Genomic DNA, 15,649 nt, shown 5'->3' on the forward strand with positions numbered 1-15,649 from the left:
TCAGGATACCATTTTTCAACATCTGTTTTGTATATTCAGTAGGAACAACGGCAGTGTTATGGTGTTAACATAGAGGAAATGGAACTCTCCATTACAGTTAGCAGGTGACTAATACTTGAGCCTTCACACTAGATGAGCACAGGCAGTATGTAAGCATTTATTATGAAAACACTAGATGTTTTACGACATCCTTGTACCTATCAGAGGATAGAGCCACCATTTTTTCTGCCAGAACTGAGAAGTGCCTTGGGGGACAGATGAGCTACCGACAACAGTCATTTCTGCCTTTAGCTACAGCGCAAAATGTGCCAAGTCATAGCTCAGGTAAAAGTATGTTCCAAGCCTTCCTTCCCTCCCGTCCACAGCCCTCAGCTAGAAAGAGAGGGCAGGAGGGAAAAGGCCGCTTACACTTTTGACCCATGCATTACCTCAGCTATTGTGTGTGCCTTAGACCTACTCAAAGCACAGCCAACAGCACTGCTGGCTTCTTGGCACACTGGGAACACAAAGTTAGTTACACACACGCGCACACACAAAAAAAAGCCAATAGCCTCTATCATTTGTTCAGGCGCTGCCTGTCATAGAGAAAGCTTCAAGTTGCTCTGCTCACAACCCAGTAACCAGACAGGAGCTGTAGGGAACACGCAGTGACCAAGCACACAGAGATAATAACGCAGGTTATCTTGCAGGCAGAGATGCCCAGCAAGCTTCCAGGAAGACTTCCGAGGTGCCAGAGAACCTCCAGTGCTGTACAGCCCACGGCTGCCCGAGGCAGGAAGCCAAGAGAAGGACGAAAGAGAGAGAGGGCGGGAGGAGAAGGGAGAAGAACGGTTAAGGAGAAAAGGGGGCAAAGGTGAGCGCCGAGGCCGTTGCCCTCAGCTTCACCACACCGCCCCCTGGCGGCAACGGCTGCGGGGCGCCCCTCGTTCCAGAGCGCGACCGCGAATAACCGCCTGCCACTACCCAGGGGGCGGAGCCACGCGCTCATTTAAATATATCGGAGTCTCATTTGCATGCCGCGAGGATGACCGGCCCCGGGATTGGCCGGCTCCGTGGCAGCCCCACTGCCGGCCACGGAAGGGGCGGGGCCAACCGAGAGAGGGGAGGGGACACGAGGGCGATTTGCATAACGGCCCGGCGCGTGCGAGGGGAGGAGGCGGTGCTGGTGCCGGGAGCGGGTTCCGATTTTGAATCTACGGCGGCAGCACAGAGGAGGCGGGAGCGGCGGCTGCCGGGCGCTGAGGCGAGAGCTGGGCGGGCACGGCGAGTCAGGTACTGAGAGACCCCGGCGGGCGGCGTTCGGCATTCCGCGGCTGCCGGGCAGCGGCAGCGCTCTATGTGGAACGCTGCCCTGAGCGGCGGCGGCGGTGGCGGCGGCAGTGCGCATGCTCCGGGGCTGCAGCTTTGCACACGCGCCGCGCGCACACACGCAGTAGCGCAGCTACGCACATACTGCATGGGAGCACGTGACCCGGCTCCAGTGCAGGCGGCGGCGCGCATGCGTGTTGCTGTTTTCGTCCAGAGGTGGCAGCAGGTGGGGAGCGTGGCGCGGGGACGCGCGTTCCTCCCTCCCTCCCGCGTGGAGGACCCCCTGCGGCGGCGGCTGCAGCTCACAGGTAGGTGTGGTGTGGCACAGGGGGCACGTGGGCGCCGTGCGGGGTCCTGGAGGCGCAGGGTGCCCTTCAGCGCCTGGCGGGCGTCCGTGTGACCGTCGAACGCTGAGGTGAGGTGTGGGCGCTGTGGCACACTGGCATCACGCGGCTGTGAGGGTGGGACAGCCGCACCTGAGTGCAATGCTGGGTGCTGTGCGGGGCTGGGAATGGCTGCCTGCATGCTGCTGGCTACTGCTCAGGGATTTTCTCCGCAGTATGGTGAGCGCCAGGGCCCAAGCGCTGCGCTGCGTGCGTTGTGGGGGCAGCAAGGAGAAAAACGCCTGTTATTTTTTGCGCTGTTATGTGCTGGTGGGACTTCAGATGTAAGTTCCTGAAGTGTGTGAGCTTGTGTGCTGAGCGGGAGGAAGAAAAGGCCTGGTTGTCCTCAGTAAGCTGTTGGCACGTGAGGCTGACATGGAGGCCTGCATCAAACATAACAAGGGATGTGTCGGCCAGGTAGTCCTGTCAAAAATATGCGTGCACACTCGTAATGCTCCTTAAATAACCAAAATACTGAAATCAAGTGGTAGTTGAGCGCTAACGTTCTAATTTAGATGTACATCAGGGCCTGTCAGAGGTGGAGCATTCCCCACGTCTTAACCCTCAACAGATATTCAGTGGAAATGCCTACGTGACAATGTTCTGTTGCATAACAGTGATGTTGTAATAACTCTAATGTTGTAACGACAGTGTGACCATTATCGCGAGGAGTTTTTTGGATGGAAAAATTGGGTGGAATTGCTGGGGGAAGAGATGAGATGGGCACTGCCCAGCCCAAATGTTTTTGGCAACAAGCATTGAGATTAAAATGGCAGTTCTTGCGCAATCACAGACAAAGAACACTTTGTGTGTCTGGCTGTCTTACTAAACAAGGTTTCTAAATAGTAGAGCTAGAACACTTAATAGCACGCTTCTGTTTGGTGAATATCCCAGGTCATACAAGCAAATATAATATTGTTACAAAAAATTTATTGGGATCTGCATCTGTAAGATCAGAATACTGTACAAGCATGCTGTTTGGCTTTCTCTTGCAAGTTTGAATATATTTTGGGATGTTATCTAGCATACTTTTTTTTTCCTTTACATTTATTACTGCTACTAATTTTATATTCTTAAGAATATGGAAAGCATGCTTAGCGTCTGATTAAGTATGAAATGAAAAAATTCATGTATGAACTTCCTACACAGGTGAGTTTATATGAATGTAAAAAATAAGTATAATCTTCTGATTATTTACTGTTTTCTGCAGTCCCAAGGGAAGGTATGAAAGAGTGTTACTCTGAACATTAAGAATTCTTTGGGTGAATTAGGGGGAAATGCACAGAGAAAGGTACTATTTGTTATGTGGTCTTGGATAGGTAATTTTTGAGTTTTCAGACCACTGAAGTGGGACTAATAGTGGTTATCAGAACTAGCATAAAATGAATTCCCTAATGATTATGCGGGGACTTATACAATTCATGAACAATGACAATTAAACCCACTATTTGTTTCTCATATTTGGTGGTTTTGTTACTATTTTATGTGCTTCACAAATACTAAATCAAGTTCTTATGTACATATAATGCAGAAGAGAGTGTCACTACTCATTTTGGATAGCAGTATGTTTTTATAATTAATAACTGAATAAATGTAGGAAATTTTTTTGTTGCTGTTTATAACTAACTGCGCATTGTGTGTTCTTTTCAAAGAATCTTGATCTTCATGTTCTCATTATTCTTATTTCTAGCTTAGTAGACCTACTACATTGCTCAGAGTAAAAGCTTTCTTATCAGTTGCAACCTTGCCACCAAGTGTAGCAGTGCTGAACTGATGTTTTTGTGATAATGTGGCACAATTCTGTATTTTGCTGTATGAATTAATTTGACAAGATTATTTTGGCTGTTGTACAGACTTGAAATTGATCATACTTAACAGAATTGATTCACAGTAGGATACAAGATTACATGGATGAATTGAAACAGTCATTCTGATGCTGTTTTTGAGGGACCTCTTAAAAAAAAAATTGCAGTGCCATGCTAATATAGTAATTCATCATTAATATGAGTTCACTTTAATGGTTTCTGGACCAAAGTATTCACAGATTAGTTATTTAAATACCAATTCTGTGTTTAAACATCTGGCTTTGTGTTGATGTTTAGTTTATAATAATTTAATATTTTATTATAATTTAATATAATGTTTTATAATATTACACTATAATATTATAATTTAATATAATAATTTAACATTATTAACACAACTGTGCAGTTGAATACATGGAAGTGAAGTCTGAGTATGTTCCTCTGATGTCTTAGCACTCAGATGGAGTTTTTTGAGACTACATGGCTGTATTAACACATCATTCCCTCTGTGTTCATGATGCTTTGTGATTAGGTGATTTACCGCTGCAGTCAGAGTGTGGTATTGTTTCTATTCTGTCTGTGTCGATGGAAGTGATTTTTTTTTTTTTCCGAATATATTATTTTGATTTAAACCAAGTAGCAACAGCTATTTAACTTACAGAGTTTTCATCTACAGAGCTCTAAGACCAATTGCTAGAGAATGCAATATTACACAAGCGCAATTCTTGGGTTCTAGATGAAAATGTTCCAGGTTTAGGTTGAACGTCTAGGACTGCAGGTCAGAATTCAGGTTTTGATATAGTATTTTTGTAGGTATGGTAAATACAGACTTCTCTTCCATTTAAAATGTTGTTACTATAGAAATTGAAATGAATACTTCTACGTGAAACAGCAAGTTTGAGTTAAAGGATGTTGCAAGCTACTGTAAATCCCTGTAAGCTTGAAGGCGTTTTATATGTGAGTTTAAGTTTAGGCAACATGGAGTTTTAAGGGGTTATTCAGAAAATTTATTTTCTTGAATTTGTTACAAAGTTGATTTTGATGGATTTTCACAAAGAAAAGCTTCAGTTTAGTGGGTTATTTTAAAGCATCTTGCGTACACTGGAATCATTGTCAACTTCTCAAAAATTTGTTTAAGAGACTTGTCTTTTGGGCATTTGAACTTTAAGTGTGCTTTGACTACAATAATTTTTGTAGTAGTTGATTACATGTATGACTGTTCTTTCCCTTGTTTTGCAAACTATGCTTTTTTTCTTGTTCTTGTATTAGGCAAGTAGTGCATTTAAATGTTTTAAATTTCCAACACTAGTGTTGATTAGTACACCAAACATCTCTGCTGGCATGAATAATCAGTCCTGAAATAACCAACTACAACTGGCGACAGATATGTGCAGTTACGTAAGCTTAGATGTTTTCATAAAAAAATGGATGGAGGGCATGTTCTACTTCTTTGGTAAAGCTTAGGAATAATTCAGTGTTAATTTCTTTGAAAATAACTCCATCTGTTCTTTCAGTTATTTAAAAATAGCTGTATTTGGATTTTCTAGTAGGGTTACATGATGAAGCAAGGCAGATATGGCAGTGCTCCTTCCAGATCTCATGTACTGTTGCCTGGATGAGAGCAGATGATTGATGTTAATGAACAGAACTTAACGGGGAACTTGTATTATATTCCACTTACATTAAAGTCATGTATTTGTCTAACACTCCTCTGCCTATAAGCCCTCCCTCACTTCATCGCTCCTCCCTCCCCTGAATTCTCAAATCAGTTACATCTTCAGGAGCAAACTTAAAAACCAAAACAACAGCAGCACTAACAAAATTACTGAAGGGATTCTAGACATATCTGGAAGAAAAAAAAAAATCTGTAACTGCGATGCAGTATATTATGTAAGAATTAGGTATGTGAATTCTGGGCTTTACTGAAGTTCTTAAGTGTTCTTGATTTGTGAGTTTGTTGTTGTTGTTAGCAGCTTCCTCATTTCTATCTTCCTTTTTTTTCCCCAAGTGAAACTGTTTTATTGATCAACTAATGTTTCAAAACAGCTGGTATTGTAAAAAGGTACAGATATTTTTGTTTGTTTAAAAAAAAAAAAAGAAAAAAAAAAGAAAAGAAAAAAATGAAGCTGCTCCTCAAAATTAATTCCTAATCCTTGTCAGTTCTAGCCATGATTTGGCTTTGTCTCTGGCTGTTAATGTGTGACATGGATTCTGAACTGCCTGGAGTAAGGAAGAATTTGGAGTATGTGATACAAATTGTGGATTGCAGACCTAGCAAGGCTGCATCTTTTAACATCCAGCATTTATTTTTGTTTTCTTTTTGCAGCTACTCAGAACACCACTGGTAATGTTACAGCCATGCATTAACCATTTTCTGCCTTTCTAAGAAACCTTTTATCTGACCCCCCTCTGCCTTTGCAGTTTTTTGCAGTGTAGCAAACAGGGAGGTGCTCTGCTGTATAAAAGCTTTATCCACTGCTGAGTTGTCACTGAATGGCTGGTCTTGAGTGCACGTTGCAGCCATCTTAATCATATTTTCAGTGTAGCTGAGACAGTGCAGTTTCAAAATGGCTGACAAAGTGTTCATTGCAGCACTTTAGCTTGATTGTGTACAAATGAGCAGAGCTGTTGACATCACATGCTTCAGACCTTGGAGGTAAGCACCAGCTCTGCTTTGCTGAGAAGCAATTCTATCATTTTGGCTGAACAAAATTTGGAATTTTAACTTATAGAAAAGAGACTGATGAACTGTAATTTTTTTCTTGTCAGCAGGAGAGCGGTTGTCATGTTGTTGTTGCTTTTACTCCTCTCAGTGGATTAATTCATAGATCTCTATCCTTTCTCAGTTACAGGGTAGGTTGGGTGGGGCAGAAGATGTCAAAGGTCACACTCATACGTATTGGTTAACAAGTGATTTAATTGTGGTTCACTTCCTTACCAGGCCAGAAGAGCTCTTACTTCATGCTGCTTATTTTTCAAAATCTTGCCTCGTATTTTAACTAACATATAAAATAAACTTTTTATCAAGTGGCTAGATTTACATTCGATATCGTATTTTCAATATGTTGTTTTTTCCAGTGTTAAATTCAAATTTCAAAACCTGCGTAAATACATTGGAATAACGATATGTAAGTATTAAACTATTTTGCAGGTAGCATTTAGTTATTGTTCAAGAATAACAGCAGTATAAATCTTGCAGAACTACTACAAATAATAAAATGAAAGATTCAAAGTAAATTGTTTTTTTTATTATATGAAGTCTGAGTTTCGAAGTGTTAGTGGCTTCATATGATCTAGGTATTTACTGCATGTTACTAGTTGAAGGTTGCCTGGGTATCTGTGATACTTGAAACTCATTTAAATGTAGTTGATAGGTGTTGGTGTCGAAGACCATGAAAAGAGGAGAAAAGCAATGCTCTGATTGAAGGAGTAAGAGAAAGAAGATGCTTTTCTACATTAGTACTTTATTTTCTTGTTTGCATCTGTCTAAACTACCTAATTAAGGTCTTTATGGGGTCTTAAGCTAGATGTTAGTTAATTTTAGAGTAATTAAATAGGAAGTTACTTGAAGTTCTCATGAGGCATCTCAGAAGCAGCAGAAGAGCTGAGTAACTCATCAGTATTTGAGTAACTTCATAATATTTTTCCTGTCTGAAGGTGAACTTAATGCAAAAATTGTGAAATTTCCTTCAATATTTTTGCATGTTGATTCATGGTTATTTTTACATGTCCTGTTACAAAGTACTTCATGGTTAAATTAGTTTTGAAAAATCTGCTTACATAAATAATCTTCTAGTGTTAGTGGCAGTGCACCATTTTGAAAAAATGAAATATTTTGAGCAGACAGTACATGTTAGAGGCATTGCATGTTTACCTCTCTATCTGGTGTAAAGAAGTGATTATTTTAAAACATCACTAAAACACAGGAATTTAAGGGCAGGTTGATTCTTGACTTCAACTAATTATAAATCTTGTAAATCTAGTTCTTATAAGATTTTCCTGCTTTAGGATGACAGATCAGTGCTAAGAATAAAATCAATGTATGATTGCAGGTGAAGCTGGTAGGTAGTCTTATTACTTGTTTTCATCACTGGTGCAGTTTTTTTCCCTGTCATTCTTGACTTAAATAACTGTTTAGTTTGTAGTGGCCCTTCTTGATTGGGTAAGGTAGTTAAAGAGACAGAAACCGCTTGGGCACTTTGGAATGTCTGAGAATTTGGACAGTAAGGCCTATTTAAATCTTGCTAAGATGTACCTTATTTATAATAAATGTATGTTAGTAGTGTAACAAGACTTTCTTGTTCCGATCTCCCAAACAGTCTTTGATTTCCTATAAGATAATGAGTCATGTCATACTGACCTCATCTTACAAATGATTGCTGAGGCTTCTGTTTATGTGGTTTTAGTTGTTAATTGTTCCCAATTAATTCCAGATGTTAGTAACTCCTACTTTGAGGCAAGGAGAAGGAATCCATTCTTTATGATAACTGAATTCTTACTTTATAATCAATGAAAAGGTTGAAAATTTGTCTAAAATATGCTTTTCTGTATGTATATGTGAAAATTGTCAAGCAGTATTGGCTCTGTTTTCTGCTGTTTTGTAAACCTCTCTTTCAGGGGAACATGAAAAGGGAAAGGGAAGGTAGCATATTTTTTTGACTTTCATTTAAGGAGCGGTTCTTAATTCTTGTTAGACTTGAGTACAGCAATGTATATTCACATCAGTTCTCTCATACAGTCCTTTTTGTGCTTTTTTTTTTTTTTTTTTTTTGGTGCTTGAAAACCAAATCTTTATGTCAATTAAGTAATTTCCATTTTACAAAAAAAACATGGTGCAGGGCTTAGAGGAAAGCTCTCCTTGTCTCCGCAGTGTTTTCTGTTTCCTTTGTTCTTTGATTTACTTTATAACAGGACATTTTGAAAAACATTATCATTTTTGGAATTGCTGTAGGAAATAACTGGTTCAGAAGGGAGGTAGAGAATGTTTCTGGTGTAGTAAAGTGTGTGATGTAGATGGATGGTTTTTTTCTTCAGTAAAATAGACATTGGAATGCATGCGATATGTTAAGTCCTGAAATCAGTGTTAACACGGAACACATCCTCTGTTTTCAGAAGTCCGAGAAGTCCCCTTGTCCTGCTGTTATCTACCCTTTCAAAGAGTTGATTCCCCTCCTGTTTGTAGGCTCCCTTTAGATACTGAAAGGCTGCAATGAGGTCATCCCACAGCCTTCTTTTCTCCAGGCTGAACAAGCCCATTTCCCTCAGCCTGTCTTCATAGGGGAGGTGCTCCAGTCTTCTGATCATCTTTGTGGCCCTCCTCTGGACCCACTCCAACAGCTCCCTGTCTTTCTTGTACTGGGGGCTCCAGACCTGGACACAGTACTCCAGGTGGGGCCTCACAAGAGCAGAGTAGAGGGGGACAATCACCTCCCTGTCCCTGCTGGCCACCCTTCTTCTGATGGAGCCCAGGATACCATTTGCTTTCTGAGCTGCAAGAGCACACTGCTGGTTCATGTTAAGCTTTTCATCCACCAAGGTCATTCTCTGCAGGGTTGCTCTCAAGGATCGCTCCTTCTAGTCTATATGGATGCTTGGGATTCCTCCGGCCCAGGTGCAACACCTTGCATTTTGCTGTGTTGAACCTCACTAGGTTCACCTGGGCCCACTTTTTAAGCCTGTTGAGGTCGATCTGAATGGCATCCCTTCCTTCCATCATGTCTGCCACACCACTCAGCTTGGTGTCATCAGCAAACTTGCTGAGAGTCAATTCTGTCATTAATAAAGATGTTAAAGAGCACTGGTCCCAAGACAGACCTCTGGGGGATGCTGCTTGTTACTGGCTTCTACCTGAACAAAGAACCATTGATGACCACCCTCTCTGTATGTGGCCTTTCAACCAATTTCGTATCCATCAAGTGGCCCAGCCATCAAATCCACACCCCTCCAATTTGCAGATAAGGATGTGGTGGGGGACCAAGTCAAAGGCCTTGCTCAAATCCAGGTACATGACATTGATCACTTTTCCCATGTCCACTGATGCCATCACTCCATCATAAAAGGCCACCAGATTGGTCAGGCATGACCTTCCTCTGGTGAAGCCATGCTGGCTGTCACGGATCACACGCCCTTTCCTCATGTGGTCAAGCATGTCATCCAGGATGATCTGTTCCATGATCTTCCCAGGCACAGAGGTGAGACTCACCAGCCTGTAGTTCCCAGGGTCCTCCTTGCTCCCTTTCTTGTAAAGGGGAGTGATGTGACCCTTCCTCCAGTCATCCGGGACCTCACCTGACATCCACGACGTTTCAAATGTGATGGAGAGCAGCTCGGCAACCACCTCAGCCAGCTCCTTCAGAACCGTGGGATGCACGCCATCCGGCCCCATAGACTTGTACACGTTCAGCCTCATGAGGTGGTCTTGGACTTGCTCTGCCCTCTGGGGGCAGGGATTTACTGCCCTGCTCCCCACCTAGAGGTTTAGGGACGTAGGGCTCAGGGACGTGAGAAATACTGAAATCCTGGCCACCAGTGAAGACTGAGGCAAAGAACTCATTCAATACCTCTGCTTTCTCGTTGTCCGTTGAAGCCAGTTCTTCTTTTCTATTTTACTTTGGCCTGTCTTTTCTAGCCAACGTAGCTGTAGAACGTCTTCCTATTGTTTTTCACATCCCTCGCCAACTTCAGTTTGCCTGCATTTTGGCTTTCCTGATCCCATGTCTGCAGGTCTGGATGGCTTCCCTGTATGCTTTTCAGGTGACGCCCTTGTTTCCAGAGCTTGTATGCACCTTTCTTTGCCCTTAGCACGCCCAGCAGGTCCTTGCCGAGCCATGCCGGTTTCCTACCTCCTCTGCCCGCTTTCTTATTCAGAGAGATGGAGAACTCTTGTGCTCTCAGGGGCATCCTTGAAGAGTAGCCAGTTCTCCTCAGCATCTTTGTTTTTAAAGACAGTGTCCCAGGGGATGTTGACCTACAGTCCATTGAACAGCTTCAAGTTCACTCTTCCAAAGTTCAGGGTCCTGACGCCATTCTTTGCCAGGCCCACATCTCTCGAGATCATGAACTTGACCAGGGCATGGTCACTGCAGCCTAAGCTGCCTCCAACCTTAACACCTTTAATGATCTCAACAGGCCTCCACCAGGATATCTGACTTGTTGGTCCTTCCCCTGATCCTTACCCATAGAGACTCTACCTTACCGTTCCCAGCCCTAACCACTCCCAAACTGGAGAACCATGCCACCACCCTTCCTTTCTTGCCTGTCCTTTCTGAAGAGCTTATAGTCATTCATTGCAGCACTCTGGTGGGAGCAGTCCCACCATGTCTTTGTAATTGGGAGCTACCAAGCTTGTAGCTGTTATGTGAATTATTTGCTATGTTTCATGCTTTGGAAAAGAGGCAAAGACAGAGGAAAAGGGAATGTTTTGGGCTGTATGTATATATATCGCCTAAAGGAGGCTCAGGGCCATAAGATTTTCTCTGATTTTTTTTTTGTTTTATTTTTCTTTTGAGCTATTAAAGACAGGTTTCATCATGATTTACTTAAAAAATGAACTTTGCTGATGAAATGTTTATGCAAATTATTCAGTTGTAGATTTTTTTGTATTTTCTATTCTGAGATAAATCAACAGTGACATTTAAAATTTGGGGATAGTTTCTACCATATGTACCAATTGAAACCGTTCAGCTAATAATAATTATTTTGAGCACAACTGGCTCCATTACTTTTGACTGTAACATCTGCTCTTTGAGGTCATTTCTGATCACAGGCTAGAAAATTACATTCATATTTTAAGGAAAAGTCCTCCAGTGGTTGCTTTGTTTTGTGTGGGGTGTTTGTTGTTGCCTGTATGCATGTCTATAACTGACTGTACTGAGTGTGGGAAATAAAGGGAGCCATTTCAGACTTCGTTTTTGGTAGTGCCGCTCCCTGAAGGATGGAAAGGAATATGCTAGTGGCTTTTTTGTTTGTTTGTTTACCATGTTACTCTCCCATAAAAAAAATAAATAATAGCAAAAAAAAAAAAAAAACCCACCACCTTTTGGAAGCATTTAAAATGGTCGCTGCTAGTTTTCAGGATGGGTAAGTCTGCTTTGGCTGCAGTGCACAGATGTTGCTGGAACTGATCTGAAGGTTAGCAAGTCCTCTCATTAATTCTCGTGTTCTTTATAATTTAATTCATGTGTTCCTGAATACTAAAGGAACAACTCCTCCCCTACAGGAAAGTATTTTGCATTTGAAAACTAGCTCTGTCATAACTAGCTGTGTACATGCTGTGACATGCAACAAGGAGTGGAAAGGAACATAAAACCAAGGGAGTGTGGCTGACTTTGCAGAGAATGTTCTGGAAGCAGGGTGGTGCCTTCCCCAGACAGTCGCTGGAGAGCTCATCCTCAGGGCTGGCTGCAAGCTCTGGCCTGGATTTCCCTGAGCTAGAAAATCAAATGAGTTACAGATCTTGTTTTAACTAGTACCGCTTTCTGTGATAAGAATTGTACTGCTATTCGTATACAAAGCTGTAGAGCTCGGGTGGAAGATGGGGGAACAGCTGTTTATAGGGAATGCAAAGGGCAGGGGCGGAGGGTTGTATTTGTGCTTTTTTAAAAGCAGAATTGGTGGCCTTTATTTTCCAGTTTTGAGCACGTTCATCAAATTACTCATTCTGCAAACAACAAAAGCTTCACTAAAAGATGTATTCTGCACAGTGCTTAAATGTGCTAACATACATACATCTATTTGAAAGTAACATAAATCAAAAGATGCATGTGAAATAATGGTGGAGTCCTATCAGATTACTTAAATGGTTAATGATTGTCATTCTCCTGTGACAATTGTTCTGGAAAAATTATAGTATTTGCCTTACACGTCTCTTCAGGCTTTTGGATACAACTTTTTAGCTCAAATTGTAACAACTAATGAAAAATAATGAAAAATAACTTTCAGACGCAAAATCAGTATCTTTGTGACATTGTGATAAGTAAACTGTATTATTTTTAAATAACCTAGAACCAGCCCTACAGCAAATTGTACTTCCATAGGGGAAAGGGGACATTAAAAGTAATCCAGCTATATATAGCTCTGATATTGTTAACATATTAAAGAAAAATAGTGTAGAGAGCACAAAGAGGTTGGGACTGCAAAGTAGGTTTCTCTGATCCTGAGGTGGCTATGCTTTTGCCTGACTGGAATTGGCAAGCACCTCTGTCTCCACCACTTTTCTCTTTCTGTGTTCTGCTAAATGGTGTAACAACATACCTAAAACAGTGCTGCAAGATGTGCAGCATAACATTATTGCAGGTTTGGCTTTTTTTCAGGGTTCACAAATACATGTTAATACGTAGTGTAATAAATAGTATATTTACCTTGAGTTGTGTCATACCCTAAGAGATTCTCAGAAGGCTGCAAATGGAGAGGGTTGGGGAAAGGTACTGCACAATTATTCACCCTTTATATGAATAGATCTAATAGTAAGCAAAGCCTGGTTTGTTTTTTCCCCATCAAAATACAGTGTCTGTTAGAATATGCATTTGTAAAATATCATTTATTTGTTAACGTAACAGGACTTTGATTGTGATATAGGTTGTTGGATGGCAACTGGAAGAAAAAGCAAGAATTAAAACATTAACTATTTCAAGTCCGAATGAGGCTAAAATCTGGGCTTCTCTCTTTACCTGTCACTATATCCTTTTAGGTACTTGAAAAAAACAAAGCCCGCAACTCTACCTACATGATGAGGACAGAAGAGTGGAGGGGGAAAAAAAGGAAATAGTAAATTAAACAAACTGGCCAAACATTACCTGTCACCAGTAAGTTAAAAATGGAGCTGCTCTACTTTGATATTTATTATTGGTAGGTTGGAAATATCAGTTATATAATAGCTGATGGTATGAGCATTGAGCATATGCATTTATTCAGTGTTACTTAAATTATTACAGAACACTTAACAAAATTATTCTGAACAATGCAGTGTTCAGCATTCCTGCTTTGAGGTGGCATTTTTTTTTGTGAGACCATTGGCAGTTTTAATTTTTATAAACAGTAGGAGCCACACTTTTGACAGGGATTATTAGTAAGCAGATAGGTAGCTATATGTTCTAGAACCTGTAGTTGTCTTGGGTGTGGGGGTGGGAAGCTTTGCTTGGCAATATTCTGCTGCAATTTTGTCTTGAAATGAGGCCCCCTTTATGTAAATTTTTACTGGCGCCAGCTAGCTGTAACTGCAGTCTGGCTCAGCCTCGGCAGCAAGTAACATGTGTCATGGACTTGCTTTTGCATGGATTACAGAAACATGCTGGTGTCTGAGTAGGAAGAGCCACAGTGATGAATTCGAAAAGGACGTACAAGAGAACCTAGGTGTAGTTAGATTGCTGGTGTCTGAAAACATGGATGATTTTTTTCTGCCTGCTTCTTTATTTTAAGTATGCTGTCTTCTGCTGAGCTGTAATAAATTTATGCTTGTTGGTACTACTGTGTGGTATGTGGGAGGTACCTTACTGCACATAGTTGCTGCAGTGCTAATAGTTGGCAGCACAGAAGGCAGCACAAAGAGTTCTGGCTGTGGACACTTGCAGTTGCAACATTCACTTGGAGGCTGTGGCATGCACACTGAGCTGCAGTGACATGTTGATTCACTTGTGTGAATAAGTGGCAGTTCCAGCATGCTTTAACAAGCGGATGTAGGCTACTAGCAGAGAGGTACAATAGCATAGCTCAGTCTGGATAGAAAATAATACGCTGCTATATAAACAAAGTAAGATCTTAGTATCAAGATGGCTGACCTGGAAGTCTACTTGTAGCTCTTGTTTCTTATGCAAATGAGCTAAATGTCAGTGGCTTATTCAGGAGGAAGTTCATTTTGCACGTGTCAAGTTCTCCACAGGTAAGATGAGCTACTGATTTTCTGCATTAATGTTTTAGAGGCCTTTGAAGCTATTTTTCCACTTATGTGCCCATCCCCCACGTTGGCAAAATGCCAGTTTTATTACATTTAAATCAGGAATTTTTCTGTGAAGCCTGGAAGTCAGTTGTGCTTGCTGTGGTTAATTTTGGGTCACTGTCATTAGAGAGAATGCTAACTAGGAATTATTGTAAAATGTTTGCATAAGTTAAACCGAGGAGTTTTAAAAAATAATAAATTTTCTAGGAAGTACTTTTTTGTTGTTGATATTGCTGTTTTTTGCTTGGTTCCAACCCCAACTGTCTCACTAGTGTTCTGTCTCCGTAGTGACATCAGTTGATGCAAACAGAGCCATAGCCCTACTGGGAGCCTATCCCTGCACAGGGTGCAGAATTAAGAAGGTTGAATTGAAGGAACAGATCTTAGTCGTCTTTTCCAACTTCAGCGATTCTATAAATTTATCAGTGATGTGGGTGTCTTTGTTTTTTTTGGGGGGGGGGGTGGAGAGAGGGATATTTGGCTTCATGGTCTTAAATGGTCTTAAACCACTCATTGTGGTTTAATTATCCCTGTGAGGCGGTAAAGCTTATCAAAGCGCAAGATGCTGAACTTACATTTATCTTTCAGAATAAATGCAGGCTCATGAATGTTATGTAAATTTTAGAAAGATGTATTTGTAAATAGCAAATGGGTAAAAGTGTGATATTTATCTGATCTGACCCATTAGTTGGTGCCAAAAAAGAAAATAACCTTGAGTTAAAGCAGCAAATTTTAACTAAATGACAGTACTCTTAATTTCTTAAAGTACTGTGCTATAGTTAGGCACGCAATGCATGAAAATACTGCATTGAACAGATGTGCTAGTTCTGCTTAAATGCATTTGCATTGTTGCCATTTTACCATTAAAAAATTGATAGGATGGGAGACAGGAAAGGGGAGAAGGTAGAAGAAACTAACTCAATTTGGAAAGTCTCTGAGGTGAAGAAGATACATATTGGACATGCATGAAAAGGCCAAAGAAAATATGAAAGAGTTGATTACTTAAAGGTAGAAGGCAGCTTAAGGTAAGGATATGGAAGTGACAGTAGACAGTTGTATGGTCCAGATGGAAAAATATGATGACTTAAAGGGAGTGAAAAGTAGAGGGGCAAAGTAGGTGGGCAGACTATTTGAACTTGAAATGAGGTACTGATAGAGACCAAAACTGCTAGAATTGCTCTGAAGTTGTGAATTAAGGCCAAGAGAGTTGTGCGTGCTAG

The 15,649-nt window shown here is 41.2% G+C and overlaps 1 protein-coding gene across 7 annotated transcripts in view; it reads left to right on the forward strand.

The window, feature by feature from the left end:
- Positions 1–1,019: 1,019 nt before the first annotated feature.
- ATF7IP (activating transcription factor 7 interacting protein) overlaps positions 1,020–15,649 on the forward strand; it is a 96,186-nt gene continuing 81,556 nt past the window's right edge. For 2 of the 7 annotated variants that reach the window (XM_031600332.2, XM_090141149.1), the window contains exon 1: positions 1,025–1,272. In XM_031600332.2, coding sequence (XP_031456192.2) covers positions 1,025–1,272 — 248 coding nt within the window. The other 5 variants (XM_090141183.1, XM_090141156.1, XM_031600331.2 and 2 more) reach the window with 5 other exon arrangements.

This window comes from Phasianus colchicus, chromosome 1, assembly GCF_987193195.1.
Source record: "Phasianus colchicus chromosome 1, bPhaCol1.hap1.1, whole genome shotgun sequence".
Classification (NCBI taxonomy): Eukaryota; Metazoa; Chordata; class Aves; order Galliformes; family Phasianidae; genus Phasianus; species Phasianus colchicus.